This window comes from Cyclopterus lumpus, chromosome 9, assembly GCF_009769545.1.
Source record: "Cyclopterus lumpus isolate fCycLum1 chromosome 9, fCycLum1.pri, whole genome shotgun sequence".
NCBI lineage: Eukaryota > Metazoa > Chordata > Actinopteri > Perciformes > Cyclopteridae > Cyclopterus > Cyclopterus lumpus.
Genome location: NC_046974.1, coordinates 11,989,446 through 12,013,532, shown reverse-complemented (window position 1 = coordinate 12,013,532; position 24,087 = coordinate 11,989,446). Strand labels below are relative to the sequence as shown.

General features: G+C 41.4%; 1 protein-coding gene across 2 annotated transcripts; it reads left to right on the top strand.

Moving 5' to 3' along the window:
* The first annotated feature begins 1,343 nt into the window (after positions 1-1,343).
* On the top strand, positions 1,344-22,558 carry grk5l (G protein-coupled receptor kinase 5 like). 2 transcript variants are annotated; one of them, XM_034540937.1, is made up of 16 exons: positions 1,344-1,850; positions 14,536-14,631; positions 14,728-14,840; positions 17,815-17,892; positions 18,197-18,294; positions 18,470-18,562; positions 19,851-19,914; positions 20,030-20,170; positions 20,271-20,461; positions 20,635-20,672; positions 20,791-20,880; positions 20,974-21,182; positions 21,267-21,404; positions 21,628-21,765; positions 21,889-22,020; positions 22,119-22,558. In XM_034540937.1, exons 1-16 carry the CDS (start codon positions 1,799-1,801, stop codon positions 22,200-22,202), a joined length of 1,755 nt encoding a protein of 584 aa, XP_034396828.1. In that variant the 5' UTR covers positions 1,344-1,798; the 3' UTR covers positions 22,203-22,558. The 2 variants fall into 2 exon arrangements, with proteins under 2 accessions (XP_034396828.1, XP_034396829.1); XM_034540938.1 differs by having other exon boundaries at positions 21,889-22,016; positions 22,119-22,331.
* Positions 22,559-24,087: the final 1,529 nt, after the last annotated feature.

The following is a 24,087-nucleotide window of genomic DNA, read 5'->3' as shown; positions in this document are numbered from 1 at the left end:
TTTGGAAGGATATGGTGAGTTCATCTAAAACAGCCGCTGATCAGTCACTCTCAAATTGCGGCTGTAGTCCCTTTTATAACTGAGGTAGCATGACACCACGTGATAGCCTTCCGAGATTCAATGTATGTGCTAGTTTAAACATTATTTTTTTTACAGTGACAACTCTATAGCAGTCTGCATACACAAAAAATAAAACGTTTCCAGACAAATGTAAAGTTGTGTGGAGGTAAAGTATGAATACCGGTCCGCCTTCAAATTAAGAGTCCTCACAATTACAGGGGCATACTTTAAACGGGAGGGCAAATATTGAACAGAGTCAACATGCGAGGGACACAACGTGTCTTTACTGCCCTGCCGCTGACTAGTCTGTACTTAAATAAGGTTTAAGAATGGTCTAAACTTCACTGAGCAAACGGCCCTCAATGTGCAAGATGTTTTATTCATTACATTACAATTTCTCACCCATTTCCATTTTTACTGAGTAATAATCTTTTATCTATCGCAATAACCCACAGGTTGCATCATGGAGGCCAACATATACTGTTTTCATTCGCCGTGGAGATGATGGAAGATGTGAGCCTTCCAACTCAAATATAAATTGTTACACAATACATACTATAATACTATCTTTATAGGTTACATAAAGGCACTTTTCTCACTATTCTCTGTGCCACCAACAAGACAAGAAGACACCTAGACTTACTGACTTGAATATGGCCCAGAGAACCACGTGTTGTTGAAATTCAGCATGGCTCGTGGCATCATCTGTTAATATTAGTAGTGTGCAGAGACTTCACAAGTGACAGGATAACATTATTTGACAGAGGCCCCGAATCAATAGGGGGCATTGCTGCCTAATGCAATGTCTCCATCATAATATGGAGTAAATTGTGTAGATATTCTACTACCAAAGGGCGACCTTATTCCCACTCAATATTTACTACTAAAATAATGTGCTATGTTTACTCCCACTTGTATCATTACAATCGAGACAACGTGCAGTTAAAACCAAGATGAAGAAGAGAACACACATGCATGTGGCTTTACAACAAATATTTCACATGCATCTATGTCCAGTTATATAAATGTGTGACGAAGATCTTCCGCACTTGAGGCGTTATTATCTGGCGGGTTAGACCTCTATTCAAGTTAGTGCTTTTGTCTTCTTCTTTTTGCAGCCTTCAACTTCTTGTTCTGGTTCTAATGTGCAACACGGGGCACTACCAGCAAAATAAATACTGATATATCCTTTTATTTTGCTGACAATCTTGCTTTATTTCGGATGGAGTGGTTTCTCTCTCTGGCTTGACGCAGCCGTTCCAGAGAAGCCCAACCCATTTTGATTACGCACAAACAGGGGAGTGGGGGCGCGCTTGATGTCCTCTCTGAAGCGCTCAACCACCCCCCTGCTGTTTTAATGTAAAGTTCGCAGTGTCCTGGTGTACGTACCGCTGTTCAGGACCCGGTTCGCATCCATTGACGCCTCCAACTTGAGTATTCTCTGCATCGGAGAGATTCCGCAGCGAAATTCCGCATGGAATGGTTTTGGGAGGATTGGAGTAGAAATGCAGCGCCGCACTTCCAGCCCACAACAAGAACCATGCCCAGCTTACATTGCAAGCAAATCATTGACATCCTGTTTTATCCATTACGACTTTGATAGGAGTGACATTTGCTCGGATACCGACGAGGAGTGAAGAAAATATTCACAGCATACGAGCTGAAGGACGTTGTTTTTGCTGCAGAAGCTTGTGAACCGAAAAACCTCTGCATTTAGGATTTTTTAAACATTTTTTAAATGGAGCTGGAGAACATAGTAGCCAACACTGTACTGCTAAAAGCGAGAGAGGGTAAGTTGGCACATAAAATAGCTGCAATTAGTTAGTAGGAATGGCTGTGTGACAGTTTGCGCGCAGTGTGCAGAAAACGGTGGGAATAATCTTAATGACGGCAGTAGGTAGTCTGTCTGCGGACTGGAGGTCTCAGCAAGCTGCAGGTAAATCCTACAGATGCCACAGACATTTTTTTCTTACGCGATAAGACACATCTCATATCAAATAATTCGCCTGGTGATGAATTGTAATCTCAAAATCAATCTCATGGATCATTATTTATCCCCATTTATTTTGACAGATTCTATACGTTTTCCCACATATGCATGGGGAGGGGGGATCTGCCTTCCACATCCGCCTTATCTGTCTGAAAATAAATGCGCCCTTTCGCAACATTATACGTGCTGAGGCACAGAGTGAAGCAGGGAATAACTATTTGCCCAGAGAGAATACATGAGTGTTGGCTGGCTGGCATTTGAACGGGCATTTGATGATGTGTCTGGTGTTGAAATCGATGTATGGGGCCTGCACAGAGAGACTGGTTATCAGAAACAGTGGGTCTGAGAAGGCCAGATGGTCTGGAATGTAAAGGTAATAGTTCTTTTCTAGGAAGATAGGATAGTGTGGAGGGCAGGAAACAGCCCTGCAGGTAAACATCATGCAGTCTGACGACATGATTGCTTCCCTTAAAGTCATCTGGGGGTCCCTAAACCTGTAGGAACAAGTGGGTTAAAGAAAAGAAAAAACACCAGCATTTAACGTCCCTACGTAAGTATAAGTGTCATACTTATGTCTTTTCAGAATATATTATGAAACTTTTTACTAGAAATACTCTAATTTCTTCTCAATAGGCCTAACTCGGTTTTGTGGCACACAGACTCACAAGTGCACCCACAAGTTTGGTTTCATGCAGCACGTGGTTCCATGTAGCAACGGTCTCTGTGCTGTTGCAGGGTGACGCAGGAGAAGACTCTGCACCTCTGGCAGCTCCCTTTATTAATCAAGAGAGAGAGAGAGAGAAGAAGTGATGAAGTGTAACAGGAAGCTGAGATGCTGTCAAAACCCTTCACGAAGGATGCTTTCACCTACGGGTCGATTTGGACATTTTGTATTAAGAGGGCAGAGCACGACTGGGCTTGTGAATTTAGCTTCATGAATTAATAAGAGCAGTTAATGACCCATGACAGATCGTGCTTGTCCCAGCTGCTCCATTGGTGCTCATCCAGGCCCTGCCTTGACTGTGTGCGGGAGAGAAAGGTCCTTTTACAATTTCACATAAAGGGATGAGAAGGTTCTTTGAGTTAAAGCTGAAGCACGACTTTCTCTGCCGCTCGATCAATGGTCCTACAAATGCAGATCAACAGTTGAGTTCAAATGTGTTGCACTGCACACATTCAAACGTGTCACAGGTTGTTGTGAGTGTCCTTCAACTATGTGACTCATTAGAGGTATTGTCTTACAGGGCCCAGTGCCAAAGAGCTCCCGATGTGCTGCTGCTAACTCTCCTGCTTCTCGCTCATATGGATGTCCGACGACCGTATGCACAGAGGCTCGCTTTAGGTTCACATAGCAACAGTGAGATGTGAATGCAGTGAAGAAAGAGTGTTTATTCCTGTTTGTTTATGCGAGTTTGTCTCAAGCCATGGAGCTGAAGTGAGAGGCATGCGTCCTCTTTCCAAACGCTGCAGGGAAGCACAACAGCAAGGCCGAATTTCCATTGCGATCTTTGCCGTGTTTTATGCCAGCGTCCTCACACCTTCCGCGTAGGAATTAAAAGAGATTTGATATCCTCTGGCTATGGAGCTGCAAAACAGGCCCTTTGCCAACTTTCATCGCGTTTTGGCCCTTCGGTGTCAGACCGATCTGATGGTCCAGAACTAGATTTTATTTGTGAACAACTCATTGATTAGAGAACATATAAGATGGGAGAATAAAACTAGTTGGTGCTTGTTTAAAACTTTAAGATCAAAGAGGGTTTACAACCAATATGCTATTTCACGTTCATCAGAGTGGAAAATATGGATTTCCACAGAAAAACAAAGCAGCTCTCATCATATTGAACCATCTTGTTAAGTGACCACTCTCTTACATAAAGCCAAATGGTATTATGCACTATCAGTTAGATGCAGCCCATACGCTTTTTAATCAAATTAATTGTTACATAACAAACTGAGTGGGCTAGTGCCATCCAAGCTCCATCTTCCTGTGGAACTGCTCTCTGGTCTCTGCGGAAGATACTTTATGGATGATGAGTGAGTATGCAGTGAAATGAAACACCCGATCTCCTGCTCGGTCATCTGAGTATTGTCTGAAGGCTGCAGTACTGTTAAGCAATCCTAAAAGCTCTGCTTTCTGCATGATATTTGTCAGCTTAGGAAACTGGGGGTCACAGCAGATCAAAGCAAGACCTGTGAAGTCATTCATGGCTGTCTGTTTCAGTAAGATCTGTCGGAATCTGCTTTTTCAATGAGAACTGAGAGGGAGCAGGTTCAATGAGGCGGGTTACTGTCGATGTATGTGTGTGTTGGCAGAAGGAACGGTCGTGGGGGAGTGAATTCCTTGTTTAAATGTAACCTGAATCTAGCTGCCCATGCGAGAGCAACATCAGTGCGGTAGACCCTGGGCTGCCTCCCCATTCACAACTCGTGCTGGCAGCAGTCACAGATTCCCAGCCAGCTGAACACACGTCATCGGCTGTCGAAGTGAATGAGAACAAGAGGGGGAAAAAACTGCATTGCTGCATGCCGATGCCTTTCTTGAATTACTGTAGCAGAGCCGACTTGTTTAGTTTGGGCTACGAGACTGAATTCCACTCCGATGTCTGCTGGCTTTTGCGTTTGGGCTGTTGTGTTTTTTGGAGGTTGTGGTTGTCAGAGTAAGAATCACTTCTGTCACATTTGGTGTATAATTTAGTGCAGGGAAATGCTCCATACAGTGCAACCAGTGTGTTAATGGTGATATCTGTGGTAAAACCACTTCAGTAGGGAAGGATTGGATTATTTCCAAGTACCTAAGGTGAGACATAATAATGATGATGATGATGATGGGAACAGCAGCTCTTCTCTCCATTTGTTTTACTTGTTTACCCTTACTCATTACTTTCTCAAACATATTTAAATAATGTCACCAGATTGACTTTGACTTGTTGGTTTTGGAAGACTTTGTTTGGCCTGTGACCCTTTGACAGTGCTATATTTATTTGTTGTTGGCCTATAAAGGAATCTCTTTAAGGAATCAAGGACCTTGCTTGACAACATATATTTGTATCCTGTAGAGACAAATTACAGTTGAATTTTTAGAGCTGCAGAAATTAGTCCATCAATTAGTTGATCAAAAGTGAATTAATCTGCATCTGCATGGATAATTGTTTAGTAGTTTCCATAGTTTTTCATGCAAAATGTGTTGATTGCAGATTTACAGATCATCATCATCAGTTGATTTTCTGCTTGTAAACTGATTATATTATTTCAGTTTTGGACTTTCTGTTGAAAAAAAACAAGATAATTGAAGATGTCACCTTGGATGTTTTTTGCTATTTTCTTTTACATCTGATAGACTCCAATATTAAGTAAGAACAAATAATCAGCAGACGAGGGATAAAAATTCAAGTCAATAAACACTCGTATAATGTTTTTTGACCAATCAATGAGTTAAATTTATCAACATATCTGTAAAACTGAGTGTTTCCACAAAGAATCACACAAAAGCATCACTTTAAAATGTGTTTTTACCAGATATGTGCTCACAAGTCATTGAGGATGAAAAAAAGAATAAAACACAACTCATTGTTAGTTAGTTGACTAGGACCAAAACGATCAATTAGTTGACTTATCATGAAAGTAAAGGTTATTTGCAGCTTTAGTATAATTACATGTCTCAATGATAGTCATTTAATGGGCTTGTTGCTTGTCAAGAAGATCAAATGTGGTAATACCTTGAAATTATCTGACATCGTTTCAGAATTCCAGAAAGTCATTTTTTAATGACTGCTGGACTCATTTCTGTGCTAAAGTGTTAATGAGGGAATCCGTAGAGAAAAGCCGTAAGTGATATGTACCTAAATATGGTGATATCCAGTCATTTGGGATCTCCCAAAGTGCAATGGGGCTGCAAAGAATCCCAGATTCAGATTGCAAAAAGCCCTGATATAGTCTGTTGTTTAAAAACAATGTTATCATGGGTTTTGCACTCTTAAGGGGATGTTTTAGATTTGTAGAAACACCACGTGCCAACTGATCAGTGGCCATGACACAAGATAACAGGAGGTATTTTTCTCTCCAAGCGATTTGCGTTGGCTCTGAACATGCACAGTGTCTTCTAGCTCCTGCTGCAGGCGGTCGGGGTGGTGTTGCTCCATCATGCGATACCACAGCAAGTCTAAGCAACTGGGGGAGCTGCTGTCGTAAGTGCTGGCAGAATTCTAGTGAAATGAGCTGAGTAACCTGCTTGAATCTGCAGCCATGACTGTGAAACACACAACACCGGTATGATCCTCCACCTGTCCGCTGATGGTAATGCCTGTATGAATTATATCCTGTAGACTCCCACACTCAAACCTTCTCTCCCACTTCCACACAAACAAAAACACTTGCTTGGAGGGCCCATCCCTCAGGACCTAATGGCGTCAACTTTTATTTGGTAGAGAACCTTAATGGAGGGGAGAGTAAAATACTCGAGGGGGAAACCAGCTTGTCGTGTCCTCACTTGGGTATTCTGACAGGAAAGAAGCAAGACACAGGGAACGAATACCTTGGAATAAATTCAGTTACAAATGGCTGCAGGGCTGTTTGTGACCGACTCTCATATTTATCGGCTCTCTTAGAGGTTATTCACTTTGATTATTAAAGCTCTAGTTGTGTTTTTTTTTTAATGTTTTAATTTCCCAGCATGCATGCTTCAGGAGCACTTAGCCTGCAACATTAGACCCCACAGAATGCACTGGCCGATAATACTGGTAATATTAAGTGAGTGACACCAAAAAAACGAATATTTTTAGCTATGCTATTGGCGTCTGTTTCTTTGGTCCAGACTGAAATATTTCAATTTGGTACAGACATTCATGGACCCCATAGAATGAAGTCGACTTTGGTTACAGTCTAGCGCCACCAGCATGTTGACATTTGTGGATGGATTGCTTTGAAATTTAGTTTGAACTGATGGGTGTATGTTTCCCACAGGAGGAACTACAATAATGTTGGTGGTTCCTTGAATTTCCATCTATCATCATCAGCGCAACATAACACTTTGTGTTATGACCAAAAACTTCCAAAACTAATGTCATTCCCATCAACCTCAGCTGTACTTTGGACTGATTATCAATCTTGGCTGCATCTTTTTCCCAATTTCATGAAAGACACAAACACAGGCTTCCATATTACTCCTTATTGGTCAAAAACACATTTGGAGTTAAAGTTTCAAAGGTTTCTTAAACCCCATTGCGACGAATTGGGATTGTGAGTCTTATTCATGCAGGTTACAGTATAAAGTAATTATTTCTTGCAGATATTTGTGTGATTTCTTCAGTATTTAAGCACAAGGGCTTTTCTTTGGCTTCCCATTTTCTACTGGTAGGTTTATGGCGAAATAAACAAAATAATAGCAGATATACCCATTTCTCCATCGACGCACCATAAGGCTTTCTGTGTGGGAGTGTGACAAATTTTTTTTTTAGTGGAAAAATTCTGCTCTCTGGCTCTTACTATCTCTATTGTTATTGCTGCCTCTACCCACACATAGAGTATACATAACTCCGCTGGATACAACAAGTTCACGCCTGTTCTCTGGGGGTTGTCGAGTGGAATTCTGGGAAATATAGGAGATAATTATCTAAAGTAGAAGTAGACATGGTGGGCTGAGGGAAAGTGGATGCAGAAAAAAATGTGAATTTTATCAGATGAAGTACTCGTGGAATGCACCGAGCAGCCAAACTGATGATATCTTTTTTTCACCATGTTAGACATACAGGTTATTATTCATGCAGCATGCAGCATTTTATCGTGTCTTGATGCATCCACGGCCGAGACCTGCTTCCTGTGCTCTGCATTGCTGCAACATCTGAAACAACCATAAATATTTGATGTGCATTAATTGTGGGATAATCAATACTGTAGTTTATGAAGCTTTCCCCCTGTCTCCTGTTGTATGAAGAGCTTATGGCTAGACTATGCACTTTTTCAACATCTTCATAAAAACTCATCTACACATTCACAATATGGTCAGACATTTTGAAATTGCACGAGGCTTCATATTTGAAGATAATAAAATAAGAGATCAAATATTGTAATAAAGTAATACATCTCAGACAGCCACTGCTTTTTTCTAAAGGCTTGCTGTGAGTTTTCTGACATGATATTGAAAAAAGGACAAACACAATAGCCCCATGAGTAAGACCAAAATGCCACGGAGAAACAGCAACTTTCTCTCAGCAGTTCAGCTCAGTCAAGACCACAACACACACTCAAGTACCTTTTTTTTCTTTCAAGGGATATTGCCATAACAGGGACAAAGAACATGGAATGTCGACACAGGAGCAAGACGTGGAACACACATCTTCATAAAGAGATAGAGTGTGTGTGTGTGTGTGTGTGTGTGTGTGTGTTTGAGGACAAAAAGAAAATGGAGAACAGTGAGAGAGGACAGCTTGAGAAGAGTAATGTAATCACTTTAACCCTATTTCCAGGATGGGTTTTTGTGCACGTACACACACACACATACATGTTCATTGCTATCTATCCCCATACAGTACAGTGCAGCATGTGTTCCATCACTTTGATAAGTTGGACCCCTTGTTTTCATTGGAAGCACTTTCCTCGATGTTTGCTCACTTGTGATGTGACTGCAGAGTTTCCCTCAGCGAGAGAAAATACAATCATCCCTCATAGAGATTTAGGATAACTTTGCCATAATGCTTCGCTCTATCAAAACATTTATAGAAGTGAACAAACAGTGTCAGAGCGGAGGTGTGCCCCATTATGGCTCACCTCATGTGGACTATGCTCTGTCCGCCTGGATCTTTATGGATGAGCAAACAGCATGTATTACCCACCGTGCCCTGGGCTGTGTGTGTGGTGCTTTGATCAGACAGCCTGGTGAGTTATATAATTTCAGTCTATTGAATGTTTTTCCCCCCTTCACATTCCATATTTAATATATTTATAGAACAGGAAACTTGTGGCACATGACTTCATCCCAGACAGGAAATGTACCAGGCCTTCTGCTGCCTTTTGTGAGATTTCTGACTTTGCATGCAAGTTTTCACACTGGTTACCTTCCCACACAGGGTTGTTCACATATGTACACGCCCACGATCACAGACACAGTTACTCTAGCAACAACTGTCACAGCTCACAAACTCTGGGGTCATGAACCGGTTTGACCACCTTGGTTTGTATTAACACATTGCTCCTGCCCTTGGTCTGGTTGCTATTTATAGAAGTAATTTTTACAAGGACATAAAGACAAGGATATAGTCACAGTTGTGTTTTTTTTATTATTGAAGCTTTGTGTAAATGTAGCTGTGAATATCATGTCACACTGAATTTATGTCTAAATCAATCTTAAACACAAGTAGCTTTCCTGCTACAGCTACATTGTTACGGTCAAGTTAGATTCAATGTTATTGCCAACACATGGCGCATCGGGATACAGCTCTGCGCAAGCAAAGATACTGCTGATAAGATCTCTCTTTATTGTGTATGACTAATTTTGAACTTATGACCCTTCATTAAGTGGTTTCACATGTGACCCCCGCAGCAGCCAAAATAATTGTAGAGTGTTTCCAGGTAAAAGGTGTATGTCACAGGTGTTTGTTTTGAGAGTACTAGCAGATGTTACAGCCAGGGTTATGCCGGTATTATTTCGATAATGATGAATATGTGGACAGAGAGGCTCGTTCAGGATGATAATAAGGCGACTGGACAGAGAGGGACCGACATGACATCATGGTGAACAGGGCAACAAAGCTTTTTCCTGCTATAGTCATCCCCTCCTGCTCAGGTCTGGGCAGCATTTCCCTCAGCTTCCTGTGGCACACAGGCCACACACACACACTTGTTAAACTAAACCTGAGAGCTGTCCTCAGTTTAACAACAGTTTGTTTCCCATGCAGAGATCAAAGTATTAAATAAGTCTCAAATGCAGTATAGGACCATGGAATCAATGAAAAATCTGACCTTGTACAGGATTTGTGGTTGTGATGTTGGCTGGAATGCATTAGCTTGGACATCTGTTTAGTTGATTATCCTCCATCTTTATTTATCTTTACATCCCTGCTCATATTGTGTACATAAATAACATGCAAACATGGGACTTGCTGCACGACTCACAAAAAGCACAATCTGGAAGGGTGTGATTTATTTCCAAGTAACTCCATCTCTGTCTTTTTTTGCAAGAGATGGACGTCTAAAGCAATGTCATCTTGATATTTCTTACGATAAATCAAAACCGTATGTTGTTAAAAATTGCTCTTCAGAGGCCTGAGAAGCAGGGAGAGAATGTTTGACAGAGGGTGCCAATGCAAACTTCTCTTAAATCTGTTTGTTGTTGTGTATTTACCATTTATGTTTTGCATACATAATATCACGTGCGCCCTTACCTGCAGCTCCAATGCAAATACAGTCCATGTATTGAGAGAGAAAGAAGAGGGATACTTTGTGAGAACAAAGGCGTCTGTATCATCGGCTGGTACTGGTTGGCTGCGCTGTGTTGTTACCTCGTTGACCACCATGGTGTGACTCAACTGCGAGGCTGACATTTAACAGATCAGACAAAGGCGGTGAGGTGAGAATGAGCGATAATCAGAAAAAGATAGTCAGTTGTTTGTGAACAAGAATTACTTTTTAAGTTGCCGCAGGAAGGAGATGTGTGCGTGGAGTCACAGAAATCTACTGAAATCTCCCTTTCTGCAGAGTGTAGGTGGAGAGAATATCATATATTCACTGCGTTCCTGCCAGCACATTCTGTTGCAGATGTTGTTGTTACATATATGCCAGATGCACAGCGTGAGCTTCAGGATGTGGTTTCGGCTGGTTGTCCACAGCAGATCTAACTGCATGTCTGGAGTGACAGTTTAAGTGGAGGTGTTTGAAACCTCACCCCGCGTGTGAGTGTGAGTGTGAGTGTGAGTGTGAGTGTGAGTGTGAGTGTGTGTGTGTGTGTGTGTGTGTGTGTGTGTGTGTGTGTGTGTGTGTGTGTGTGTGTGTGTGTGTGTGTGTGTGTGTGTGTGTGTGTGTGTGTGTGTGTGTGTGTGTGTGTGTGTGTGTGTGTGTGTGTGTGTGTGTGTGTGTGTGTGTGTGTGTGTGTGTGTGTGTGTGTGTGTGTGTGTGTGTGTGTGTGTGTGTGTGTGTGTGTGTGTGTGTGTGTGTGTGAGCTACACACTGGTTGATGTCCTGGTTTCTCTAACCTTGCAGCTAGGCAGGGACATTTTTGAATGTTTGGATGAATGGGCCCTGCAGAACTGCCCGAGTCGGTTAATTTGAGCATGAGGACGTTACTAGAGAGAGGTTACAGTAAAAACAATGTGAGACACGCGCATACACACACGTACACGCACACGCACACACACAGACACACACACGTGTTTGGGATGCCGGTATCCAGCTAGGGTGTCACAACTGCTAAGCAGAAACATAAATAATAGGCGGAGACCACACTGCCCTCATGGAACAAATTAGACGGACAAGTTCCTGTGTACAGGGTACCTAGGACGCAGTGCATATTTCTACTCCTGTGTAAGTGACAGACCGTGAAAGAGTGAGAACTATCTAGTAGAGAAATAAAGAAACGGGGGAGCGAGTACAAAGGGTTTATGGACGACATTTACGAGCATATTCATACTTTTCAATAGCCCAGTTTTTTTAAACATGGGCTAAAGCAAGGTTTTTTTCCTGCAGCTTCCTACCCTGGTTTTATAATCCCTATGGTTCCTTTTATGTTGATATTCACAATCCTTTTTGTCAACTTTACTCCCCCAACCTAGTTTGTTAAATCTTTCCAAAATATTGCATATCTTTATTATGCAGATATACCACAGCTGATGGCCACCAACAATGCAATGTGAACTGATGTTGTATTTGTATAAAGCCACAGACATCACAGATGTCAAAAGAAACTGATGCCATACAGGATCTTGCTTGTTATATCCAGATGGATGAATCTCGTATGTGGAGATGAATAATTTATGCATAATATTGGCATTTTTTTGGGAGCGGTTGGTTGTGTTTGCGTACAGACGTTCAGGTCTTTGCACCAAACAATCTGCTCTTACTCATGTTCCTTCCTGGAATAAAAGAGTTTGTTGCAGCTCGACAAATTTAAAATGCTGACAGGGTAGCTGGGAAGAGATTGCCAAGCAGATTGGATGTTCTCATCTAGACTAACTTTTCCACACCCTAACAAAGAATGACATTCAAGGATTTATTTGCCTTTATGAAAATGCTACATCTAAAAAACATCTAAATGAAGGCCCCTTAATGAAGCATCATCTTCACTAAGGTTGCAGAAAAAGATCTTCCATGAAGCTGTAAACTTGCGGCCTTATGGAACCCTAAAACAAAGAGGGGTTGAGCGGCCTGAAGCAGCAAATGAGGTCAGGCATTGGCTGGCAGCGATGATGTAGAGGTTATGGTAACAGAAAATCATCAGCAGAGTCTGAAAAAAAGCTGTATTATAGGATACAGAGAAAGAACTGAACGTGATGGCAGGAGAGACGAGGAAGTGGAAAATGAGGAGGGGGATTAAATGAAAAGTAAATATGAGAGCAGTGAGAAGGAAAGAAAACAAAATGCAGAAAGAAAAAAGAGGAACTACATTATTTGTGGTTATCTCAGCATTGTGGAGCAGATGTTTGGTACAATTATTTGACATGGCGTTGACCCTTCAGAAGAAATCTATCCCATTTGGTGAATGCTTTTATCTGCAAATGCCATACAGTAGCATTCATTTTTGGCATGGTGGCCCCCATGGGGAATGACCTTCTCCGCTCACTCTCCTGTTGTGCTTTTCGGCAGACGTCCATTTTTGTTTTTATTAAAAGAGATTAACATATTGGACCACACACAACACGCTGAGTGCACTGAGGTTTAGCTTTGAGGCATTACTTTACATACTAACTGTTTTCAGAGAACAACTGGTGCTTAAAGAAGGAAGTGTGCCTGTTTATAGCTTGTTTAGTCTAAAGTAATCGTGACGAGGAGCAGGTGCTGGGAGTTAATGATTCTCTTCGGGGATATTTTGACTATTAATAAATTAATGCTTTGTGTTTGTCCGTGGTGATATGGCTGCACTATGTGTGTCAGCTTTGGAGACGCAGGGTCCTTTATCTAAAAACATACCCTACCTGAAGTTATTATAAGGGCTCCTCTAAGCTTTAAAAACCCTTTTTTGTGACATTTGGATCAAAGGTGTGAGGAATTATTTAAAAATTGTGTTTGTCAAATATAAGCTGAATCAATCCTGATATTATGTGGCACAGTCTTCATATTTTAAATAGTTACAATCCACTTGTTGGCAACAAGAAACAATTGCAAAAGATGCAGATTTTGAGTCTTTAATCTTCACATTGTTGAGTGTAATTTAAATATCTTGAATTTTAGTTCAAGTGAGTGCATCATATCATTTTGGAAAGGCAACGCATTTTATTTGAGTATAATATATACATTTTAAACAGCAGAGGAGGGAGCGATAAGGCAGTAATGCAGAAGAATTGATGGGAAAACCTGTGAAAGATTTCACTCAGAGACTCCAGCATGACATAGAGGAGCCTCTCACATTCCTGGGTTATTACCTAAAGATGTCTGCTTGTCACTGCGTCTGCTGCTCTCATACTCTCAATGTTGCCTCTCACATCAGGCCAGCTGCTCGCAGCCAATTTCCACTGCAGAGAGTGGTTAAAGGAAATCCCTGTCAGTTTATTAGAGCAGTCTTTGCATATTAAGAAAAACACTGAGACAAACATGACGTAAGGCACAGCAAGCTGGATGGAAAACCGTGAAATAAGTTCTCACAGTTGTGTATCACAGCATCAAAGAGGAAAAGGAACATGGTTTAGATGGGAAATGTCGAGGTGGACAAATGTGAAAGTCAAGATTAATTGGATGACTGCACCGAACATTTCCCTTTTAGGAGGCTTTTATGGGATTTTAGTACACATTACATTACATTACATGTCATTTAGCTGACACCTTTATCCAAAGCGACTTACAACCATGTTACATTCATACACCGTAGACACAGCTACATGGAACAATTCAGGGTTAAGTGTCTTGCTCAAGGACACATCGACTAGGGCGGAGATTGAACCACCAACCCCCAGATTGAAAGACGGACCTGCTAACCACTGACCCACAGTCGCCCATACACGTTGCTGCAGGAAGCTGATGCATGATCATTCAGAGCCGTGGAATCCATTCTGGCAAACTCCCGGGTTCTGATGGGCGAGTCAGAATAAGCTTTCTGTCTGTGTGGACACACACAAACTGAGTGAGGAAGAAAGTTAGCAGAGTAAAGAGTGATTCATGGAGGAAGTGAGACGTAATCTATGAATTATGTATACACGTAGAGACTATGATTTCATTCAGGGGAGAGCCACCTCCCACCCTTCTCCTACTCATTTTAGCCATTAGCCCTACATTTGCTCCTCGCTGATGAAAACAAACTTTGACAACTTTCTCATTTTTGTATCTCTTGTTTTTCTCTGTTGCCACAGGTGGAGGAGGAAAGCGGAAAGGGAGGAGCAAAAAATGGAAGGAGATCCTTCGCTTCCCCCATATAAGCCAGTGCACTGAGCAGGGAAACGACATTGGTACTTGTTTGTATGCATCAGAAGAGGATGTGTGTGTCTATTGGTGTTTCAAAGAGCAGAGTTTCAAAGTGTGTGTACTTTTTTTTTCTTCTGCAGAGAGGGACTATGTCAGCATCTGTGAGAAACAGCCTATCGGACGGCTACTGTTCCGTCTTTACTGTGAGACCAGACCTAAACTGCAACGATGCATCCAACTACTGGACGCAATGGTACACACACACTCACACACTCACATACACACACACTCACACACTCACAGTGGGTGTCTTTAAACCAAAAGTTTGCCATTAAGAATCCAGGAATAATGTGGGGCAACTGAATAATCAACTATTTTTTCCTTTTAATAATTACCATTAAAGTGTCTGTAGTCAAAGCATTTAACCAGTAATTGACCGTAATTGACCATTCACTAACTCTAGCTTTAACTAGGAACAGCAGGCCTCTTAAACGTTGTATTTCCCCAGTAAATGAGCACGTTGGGTTCTAATAAGACATAGTTTACTTCGATAAACAGGGGAGGGGCTTAGCGACTGGTCAATTCCTCCGATGTGCTCAGGTGTGACTTTATATTTAGAGCAGTCAAAAGCAATACTATTTCCTGGATTAATGCAGGTGTGGAAAAAATCCCCATCCACTTTTTCAGTACACTCACTTTCATTACAGCATAGCCTGATGCTGAGTCATGCATCAAAAGGAGACAATTAAACTGAGTAGTGATTATTCAACAAGCCAGATTCCCCTCCCTCGGCTTGTAGTCCCCCCGACCAGTTTCTCTCTCTCTCTCTCTCTCTCTCTCTCTCTCTCTCTCTCTGCGTCTAGACGAATAGCTCCCACATGACACATTTAACCCTTTATTTCTGCCCAGAATATCTTTGCGGTCATGTGACAGGACAGAAAGGACAGCATTGTTTCCCACACCACCCCTTCCAAACCCACAACCCCCACCCTTCTCTGCCCCCCTTCAACCACCCAGCCCTAAAAATGACCATCACCCTCAGTGAGGGGGAAACCACTTCCAGTCACTCATCCCAAACACATACTGTCGTTAATTCTGCAATCCGTGAGGCCACACTCAGCTTTATACTCACCACTAACAAACTAGATATAAACCACGCAGGTGCTTGCATTTTAATTGATGCATGTGATCAACATGTGATTCCTCTTCAGCTATGAGGTTTACTAGAAACTGTGTTATTGTGTAATCTGGACATCATGCATTTATAGAAACTATAAAAAAAAGTATATACGTCAGATGTACGGGAACATTTCTATGTGTGTGTGTGTGTGTGTGTGTGCAGCGCAGTAACCACTTTGTCGTTGGCAGTAGGCTACCATAAAATATTGAGGGGAATTCTGCCTCATTTGCAAAGTTACGAGCTGTTTACAATATCCCTGCAAGTTTTGCAGATATTCACAAAGTCCACACTATGACTGGAAACACATGCCTAACTTATATATCTTTACCGAGCATGAATCCCTCGAGGCAATAAATGCATTTGGTCCAGTTACTCGCGGGGCATAATTTATGGATAAGGTCCTGGACCAATGTTTAAAGAGTATACATGACTGTTACACAGTCTCCATTATCCCAGAGAAAAGTGAATCAGCTTTTCCCTGATGTTTCCCCGTTTGAAATCAAAGTCTATGATTTCAAACGGCCTACTTTAACACATTCTGTCTGATCATGCAGTAAACTTGGGTGCTTAGGTGTGTGTGTAACAGAGGAAGGAATACGCTTGGGGGTTCCAGTGGTTTCTCTTACACCATGAGAAAGTGTATGTGCATCCAATTGTACGTGTGCGTTTGTCTATGTTGGATCCCCTCTGCTTCCAAAAGGCTAAAGGGGCGTCTTCTTTTCCATTTGGCTGACCCCCCACTGGCAAAGGGTGGGAGTCAGAGCGCTCATTTACTCACTCTCTCTCGCTCTCTCTCGCTCTCTCTCTCTCTCTCTCTCTGTGTGTATCTCTCTGTCTCTGTATGTGTGTGTGTGTGTGTGTGTGTGTGTGTGGTGGGGGGCAGTGTTATTTCTCTGGAGCCTTTCTGATAACGAAGCCTCAGTTAATCAACACTTGGCAGCAATCACAGTTCCCTCCCCCCTCTCTATGTCTCTCATACTCCTATAAGTTTCCTACATTTGTATATATGTAGTATGTCTCAGTGACGCAGTGGCTTTTTAAAGCCTGTTTTTCCTAAAGCTCCAGGCTTATGTGTGTATGTACTGAATATATACGTGTGTGTGTGTGTGTGTATGTGTGTGTGTGTGTGTTTTGTAGTGGAAAGCTGGTGATGCTGGTGTGACACACTGTGACACTCCAGGACCTCAAGGAATCCCGTCGTGTTTACTGTGCGGTTGCCAAGCGACACAAGACCATGTTGGAAAAAGACCCAGATAGAAGGAGTTGGGCCAGCGTGCAGCACAGGCAGCATGTTGCTTCTCCCCTTTTTTGAGAAGTTAAAAGTGCTAGCTACCAAATGCGTCAGAGCGCCTCTGCGAGACAGTCCAATATGTCCAGCGTGGAACATCCAAAACTGTTTATGTCAACAGCTTCATTGGTTGAACACGCAGCCAAGAGCAGCGTATGTTCATGTGAGAGTGACAGCGACACACAGGGATACAGAGTGAGAGGCGTGTGTCCTCGTCACCACTGAACAGCAGCTACTCTATCATACAAATTACACAATCAATTAAGCATTTTTGTTCTCAATAAAGGCAGATAGAGAATTTGAGAGCTTAGCATTTTTCTTTTTTCATAGTTGTAAAGCAGGGAGACGTGTCTCTGCAGACTTCTTCCAGGTTGGATGACTAATTAACACTTATTGTATTACGGATTTTTTCATTAAAGGCTTTCTTTTTCACTTTTATGGATATGACACAAATAGGTAATACTTTCTGTTAAATCATCCTTTATAAAGTTAATTATATATTCATTTTGATATTCTTTATAGATCAATTATAAACCATTATTTAAAGAAATGTGGTTGCCAAGTTTTGAAAAAATCGTTTTGCTGATAATTCACTTTATCACAAATAAAGGTGAATGGGGAGAACGCTTCACAATTACAAACGTTATTTAAGTTTAATCGGGTTCTAATTAGAAATGAGTCGTAATTGATAATAAATCCATTTTTGATGCACAACTACATCTTCATAATGTTTCCAATATTATTTATTTTGTTATTTAGGAAGACTATGAAGTGACACCTGATGAAAAAAGAAAATGCAGAGGGGACCAGATCATCAAGACTTTTCTCTCAAAACAAGTAAGTTTCTTCTTTTATATTCTTCACATTTTGAATTCCATTGCCTTTTACAGTGCTATTTAAATCCTGTTCAAAAACACAATAATGTTGACCCACGGATGCTTCCAAAGGATGTAGTAGTCAACTTACACATTAAATGTACAAAAATAACCAATGTACTGTTTGCACAGCGCGCATGTTAATGATGTGCTGAAAGTTCTGTGTGTATCTCCTTAGTTTTAGTGGAGTTTGTGTAATAAATAGTAATGTATTTGTGTATGTGTGCACGGATTGTCACTGTGTGTGTTTGCATGTGTTGATGTAGTCACCTCAGCACGTAGACATAGCAGAGGTCTTTGCAGACCAGTGCAGAGAGAACCTCGAGCTCAGTCCATGTAAGGAGATCTTCAGCAACTGCCACAAGTGAGCCACCACTTTGTCTTTATTCCCTCTCACCTGATTGTTGGACTCTCACCTGTTCTCTCGCTGATATTTTGTACCTTGTGAAAAGAATGTATGTAACAAACAGCACACATATTGCTGACTGATTTATAGCCTGTATTGTATTCTCAGTTGTATCTGTTTTGTGTGGGATCAGAACCGTCCATGACTACCTGAGTGGAGCTCCGTTCTTGGACTACCAGAACAGCATGTACTTTGACCGATTCCTGCAGTGGAGGATGCTGGAAAGGTACACCGATGATCTAATATAAGTTGTTTACATAGGAGAAGTACATTGTTAGGCTTTTATTATTTATTTATTACTTATTGTAAGTCGCTTTGGATAAAAGCATCAGCTAAATGACATGTAATGTAATGTAATGTATTATTATTATTATTATACAACTGAATCAGTGGCCACTTAATTGGGTCTACCTGTACCATCTAATGCAGTTCAATACAACCACGCTGCCAAACATTTCAGCTTTTATAAATTGTAAATGTCTTTGTATTGACATTACATGTATGTAAATTGGAGTAACATGTTTATTACTGAAGTTGAACAGAACTATATCAAGAGATGTTTCCAATTCTGAGTGTGGCAGAATATTAGCCACACCTCTTAATTATGATGCAGTCCATTACAAAACCACCATTAACTCAAACTATAACCTCATGCAAAGTAATTGAATTGAATTGAAATCTCAGACAATGTAAACAAATTATATTATAGGCATCATAAACGTTTACTTTATTGCACAACTGTTTTATATTGGATTACATTAGACTCTACAATACTTAACACTAAGAATTATCGTCTCTGTCTTTGGGATTTCTTTTGATATGTACTTCTTTTTGGTTGATGTGGCTTTTATTCTGAAATAGCCTAAATAGTCTACACTATATGACTATAAATCTATAATGTGGGATCTCTCATAAAATGATCATATGTTTTGTGTCTTACTTAATAGTACTTAATACGTACTTAATAAGTAACGTAAATAGTATCTCTAGCTGTCAAATAAATACATCGGAGTAAAACAAGACAATATTTTTATTTGATATGTGAAGTAGAAATATAAACTAGCAGAAAATCACAACACTCATTTTAAATTGTTAAATAAGTTTACTTTGTTACATTACTCCTCTGATTCAAACACATGAAAAAACTAACTGTCAGATGGGATTTCCCACAACATTATATCAGTTTGAAGAACAAAACAAATGGCAGGTGAAGAAACTGGACTTGGATCGAGTCACGCTTTGCTTCAAAGACTCTTTCGAGGAGTATGATGACTCTGGGCAGGAACATATTTTATGCAGAGTGCATATCAAAGGCAGTTAGAAGTAAACAACAAGCTTTTAAAGCAGCCTTGATTGTATCCGTGTCTGGAAAGGGAAATTGTGTACAAGAGGCCACACCCTCTGCACAGGAAACAGACTCAGGATGATATTGAGTTCCGTTGATAACATCTCTGTCCTAATCAATACTATATGAGCATCTATTAATGGATTTTGCTGTGTCTGTCTTCTGTCAGGCAACCAATCACTAAAGACACATTCAGGCAGTACAGAGTGCTGGGGAAGGGGGGATTCGGAGAGGTAAGAGACGACGATGATGATGATGATGATTGTAATAAATATGGATGACGATCCGTCAAGTATTGTGATTTAAATGACAGCAATGTGAGAGATACCCTGTTGTTTTGGGCCTCAGGTATGTGCCTGCCAGGTTAGAGCTACAGGGAAGATGTATGCATGCAAGAAACTGGAAAAGAAGAGGATAAAAAAAAGAAAAGGGGAGTCCATGGCTCTCAACGAGAAGCAGATTTTAGAGAAAGTCAACAGCAGATTTGTTGTGAGTAGAACACGTAAAAGAAGAGCATGAGGTTATCTGCATGCCTGTTGCTTTGTCTTAGCACTTTCATACCATTTAACGTGTTCTTCCTCTCTTCCAGGTGAGCTTAGCGTATGCATACGAGACCAAAGACGCTCTGTGTCTGGTGCTGACCATCATGAACGGTGGAGACCTGAAGTTTCACACCTATAACATGGGCACGCCGGGCTTCGAGAAAGACAGGGTCCGGTTTTACGCCGCACAAATCTGCTGTGGACTGGAGCATTTGCACAGGGAATCCATCGTCTATAGGTAGCCCTCTATATGTTACACGGCCTTAAGTGCATTCTAAAATGTAGTTCAGCTCAATTCTCGATTTTATTTATTGAGTTTTAATGCTTTCCTGAATCATGTTTTTAAATGCTATAGATTATAACGTGTGATTCAATACTTTTGTCCTTTTACTAATGCTGTGTCATTTGCAGGGATTTGAAACCGGAGAATATCCTATTAGATGATAATGGTGAGTTTCAGTTTTTTGCTGTGCTAGACAATTTCAAATGCAGCCACATGCAGGCTGCATAATCCACTGAACTTTTTATGAATGAAAATGTATCATGCTCACCACTATTATGCTGCAGGACACATTCGTATTTCTGACCTGGGGCTCGCCATCAAAGTGCCTGACAGAGAACTCATCAGAGGCAGGGTGGGGACTGTGGGCTACATGGGTATGAAACACTGTAATCAACATTTCCATGAGTACATTTACCTGAGTAATTACCAACTTTGAACCATAACAACCTGTTTCCCTTCCTCTGCAGCTCCGGAGGTGATAAACAATGAAAAGTACGGCATGAGTCCTGATTGGTGGGGGCTGGGCTGTCTTGTTTACGAGATGACTGCCGGGCGATCACCCTTCCGTGCCCGCAAAGAACGAGTGAAACGGGAGGAGGTGGAGAGGAGGGTGCAGGAAGAGGAGGAGGAGTATAACGACAAGTTTACAGAGGACACAAAGGCCATCTGTAGAATAGTAAGCGTTGACGGAAAATTTTTTGTATGGAGAGATGAATGAATTGGTTGATTTAAGTATTCATCTTTGCTTCTGCTCACCCAGCTGCTGACCAAAGACCCGAAGCAGAGGCTGGGCTGTCTGGCGGACAGAGCGGCGGGTGTGAAGGCCCACTCGTTCTTCAAAAGCATCAACTTCAAGAGAATGGAAGCAGGAATAGTGGAGCCCCCCTTTGTGCCTGATGTGAGTAATGTATAATACAGTATAATACATGTTTAAATCAATCTCTCTGCACACAAGACATATTCTGAAGCTCTACTTTTTCTGTATTTTGTTCGAACCTTAAATGGTCAAAAATGGCCACAAAAGCAAGTAAAATTCCATGATTGTAAATAATCTGTTTAGATGAACTTGTCTTCTGTTTTTTTTTCTCTCAACCTCCATCTTTTTCATTGACCTTTCCCAGCCTCGGGCAGTGTACTGTAAGGATGTTTTGGACATAGAGCAGTTCTCCACAGTCAAGGGAGTAAATTTGGACCAAACTGACAATGACTTCTACTCCAAATTTACTACAGGCAGTGTTTCCATCCCATGGCAGAATGAGGTACGTGTGTGCATTTAAATGACTTCTTTAAATGCTTGGTGCTGTTTGTGTAACTGTTGGAAGGCATCACTGAACAGTTCAACACATATTCTGTTTCCGGTCCTTTTCCCTCCTCTCATTCAGATGATTGAAACTGAGTGTTTCAGAGATTTGAATGTGTTTGGGCCTCAAGGGACGAGACCTCCAGATCTGGACTGGAATCAGCCGCCAGAGCCGCCTAGACGCAGCCTGCTGGACAGGATCTTCAGGAGGCATGCAAGTGAACACACACACATACACACACAAATATTGATACATTCTTACAATTATTAATACATTAGCTAACACAAATCTATTTCTCTCTTTCTCTGCAGCACCCGGAGGTGTCCATTTCCCACAGCCGTGTGCAGTCTTCCAGCGTAAACTCTGTGGACTCCATGTCCAACTCTGCCCCCTAGTGGCACAGTGACAGTGTGGGAGCCCAACACACACAAAGGGAAGGAGCTCTGAGGGGCTTCCCCGCTGTTGATTGGTCAACAGCCGAGGCCTAAGCCGGAGACAGCCTGTCTAAAAGCCTAAATGGTCCGGCTGTGGGTGGGTGGGGGGTGGGGGTGGGGGGTGACCAGGCCCTGAGACCCCAGGCATTTGTAGTGGGATGGTCAATGTTGGAAAGTTTGGAAATATTCCGACAAACATTACTTACCCTCAGGATTGTTGGACAATAGAACAGAGCCACTGATGTTGATGAATCAGAAAAGGATAGAAAACAAGCTAATATTCAGGGGATCCACTGTATAATAAAGACCACCACAGGGAATAGAAGATGGGGTCTTGGTGAATTTGTTGTTTTTCCAGAAAAGGAATTTATTTTTCACTCTCTTCCAGTCCTTTACTTTCTGGCCTGTACCTTGTATCTCTCTGTCTATCAACACCCCTCTGAGCTTCACTTCAACTCTTTCTCTAACTTATTTCTTTCTCTACATTTCCACCTTTCATAGTGTACCTCATATATCACTCCTGAACATTCAGAACACATCACCTCAACAACCTCAACACATAAAGTACATTGCCTTGCGTACGCTCAGGCCAAAGATTACAGTTTAGTTTTGTGATACTGTTGTCATGTTGATTTATTGTTTTTTTCAAGGTTTTCAGCCGTCGTTTAGAACCACAACAGGATCAGAAGGTGTGATCCGTTTTATACACTTTCTCTAAATATGAGCCTACAGACATATCATATCGCTTAATACATTCAGTACATACATACACAATCAGATAGATATACAGAGACAGAATTGTGACAATTGTGTTGTGTTTTCATTGCATGGACAAATGTAAGTATGGACAGCTGTATCATTTTCCCTTCTGCATACCTCATTCCACTGATGTTACCATCGTACACCGTACAACACGCAAACGTCTCCATCAGTTTACAGTGTCACTTTATATTTGACATGTGGAAACAAATTAATATGCTGTACAGAAACAGAAATCTTAAATTTTCTTTTTTTTGCTCAATTTCTGCACAGTCCCCATGGAGTGGAGAGGAACACATGCACTCAGCCTGACTTACAAATTGCACAATTAAAACTGCCATGCTCTTTCTTCTCCAAATGAACTTGTTTTACCTCTGATCATTAGGGCACATTATTGTACTGATATTGTAACGCACCGCTTGTTTTCTGTGTCTGTATCTGAAGTGTTCTTGCCTCTTCCTATGCCTTTTTCCATTTCAGAGATATTGCTGCATTGCCTTTGTTGTCAGATGTAAAGGTTTTTATATTTGGCCCCTTTACACTTAACATGCTCTTAAAAAAGCCTCACAAATCTAAAGGGCCTTTCTCTTGTTTGTGCCCAACCGTAAACTAACAATCAGGGTATAAACGACTATGTGAAAGGTTTATCTCATCTAAATTTTATTTTAATCAGTCCAGTTCATCCATGTCAGAGCAGAGGAGGAGAGGAAGACGCCAGAGAATCCCGCAGACACCACACAAAGAAGTGGCCTTCTCGCAACAGCACAACCACTTAAAAGAGAGCAAGAGCTCATTCTCTTCTGCTTGTTTTAAGAATGTGGTATTTTCCTTTTGTGAGGTAGTGAAAGCTGGTCCGTGCAGTAATTTGAATCGTCCTTGCAGATCTCAAGCAAGCAGACTGTTTTTTTCTTCTTCTTCTATTCTCTGAATCAGACTGAAGTGCCTCCTTGTCAGCATAATCTCCCAGACAATGCCCACACAGACATCAGGACTTTGTTGTTCTGTGACTGTCATGCTCTGTTTGTTTTGCTGGGGAACGCGTCAATACAAACACATACAGACTCACACAGTTTTGGAAGGCTGGAGA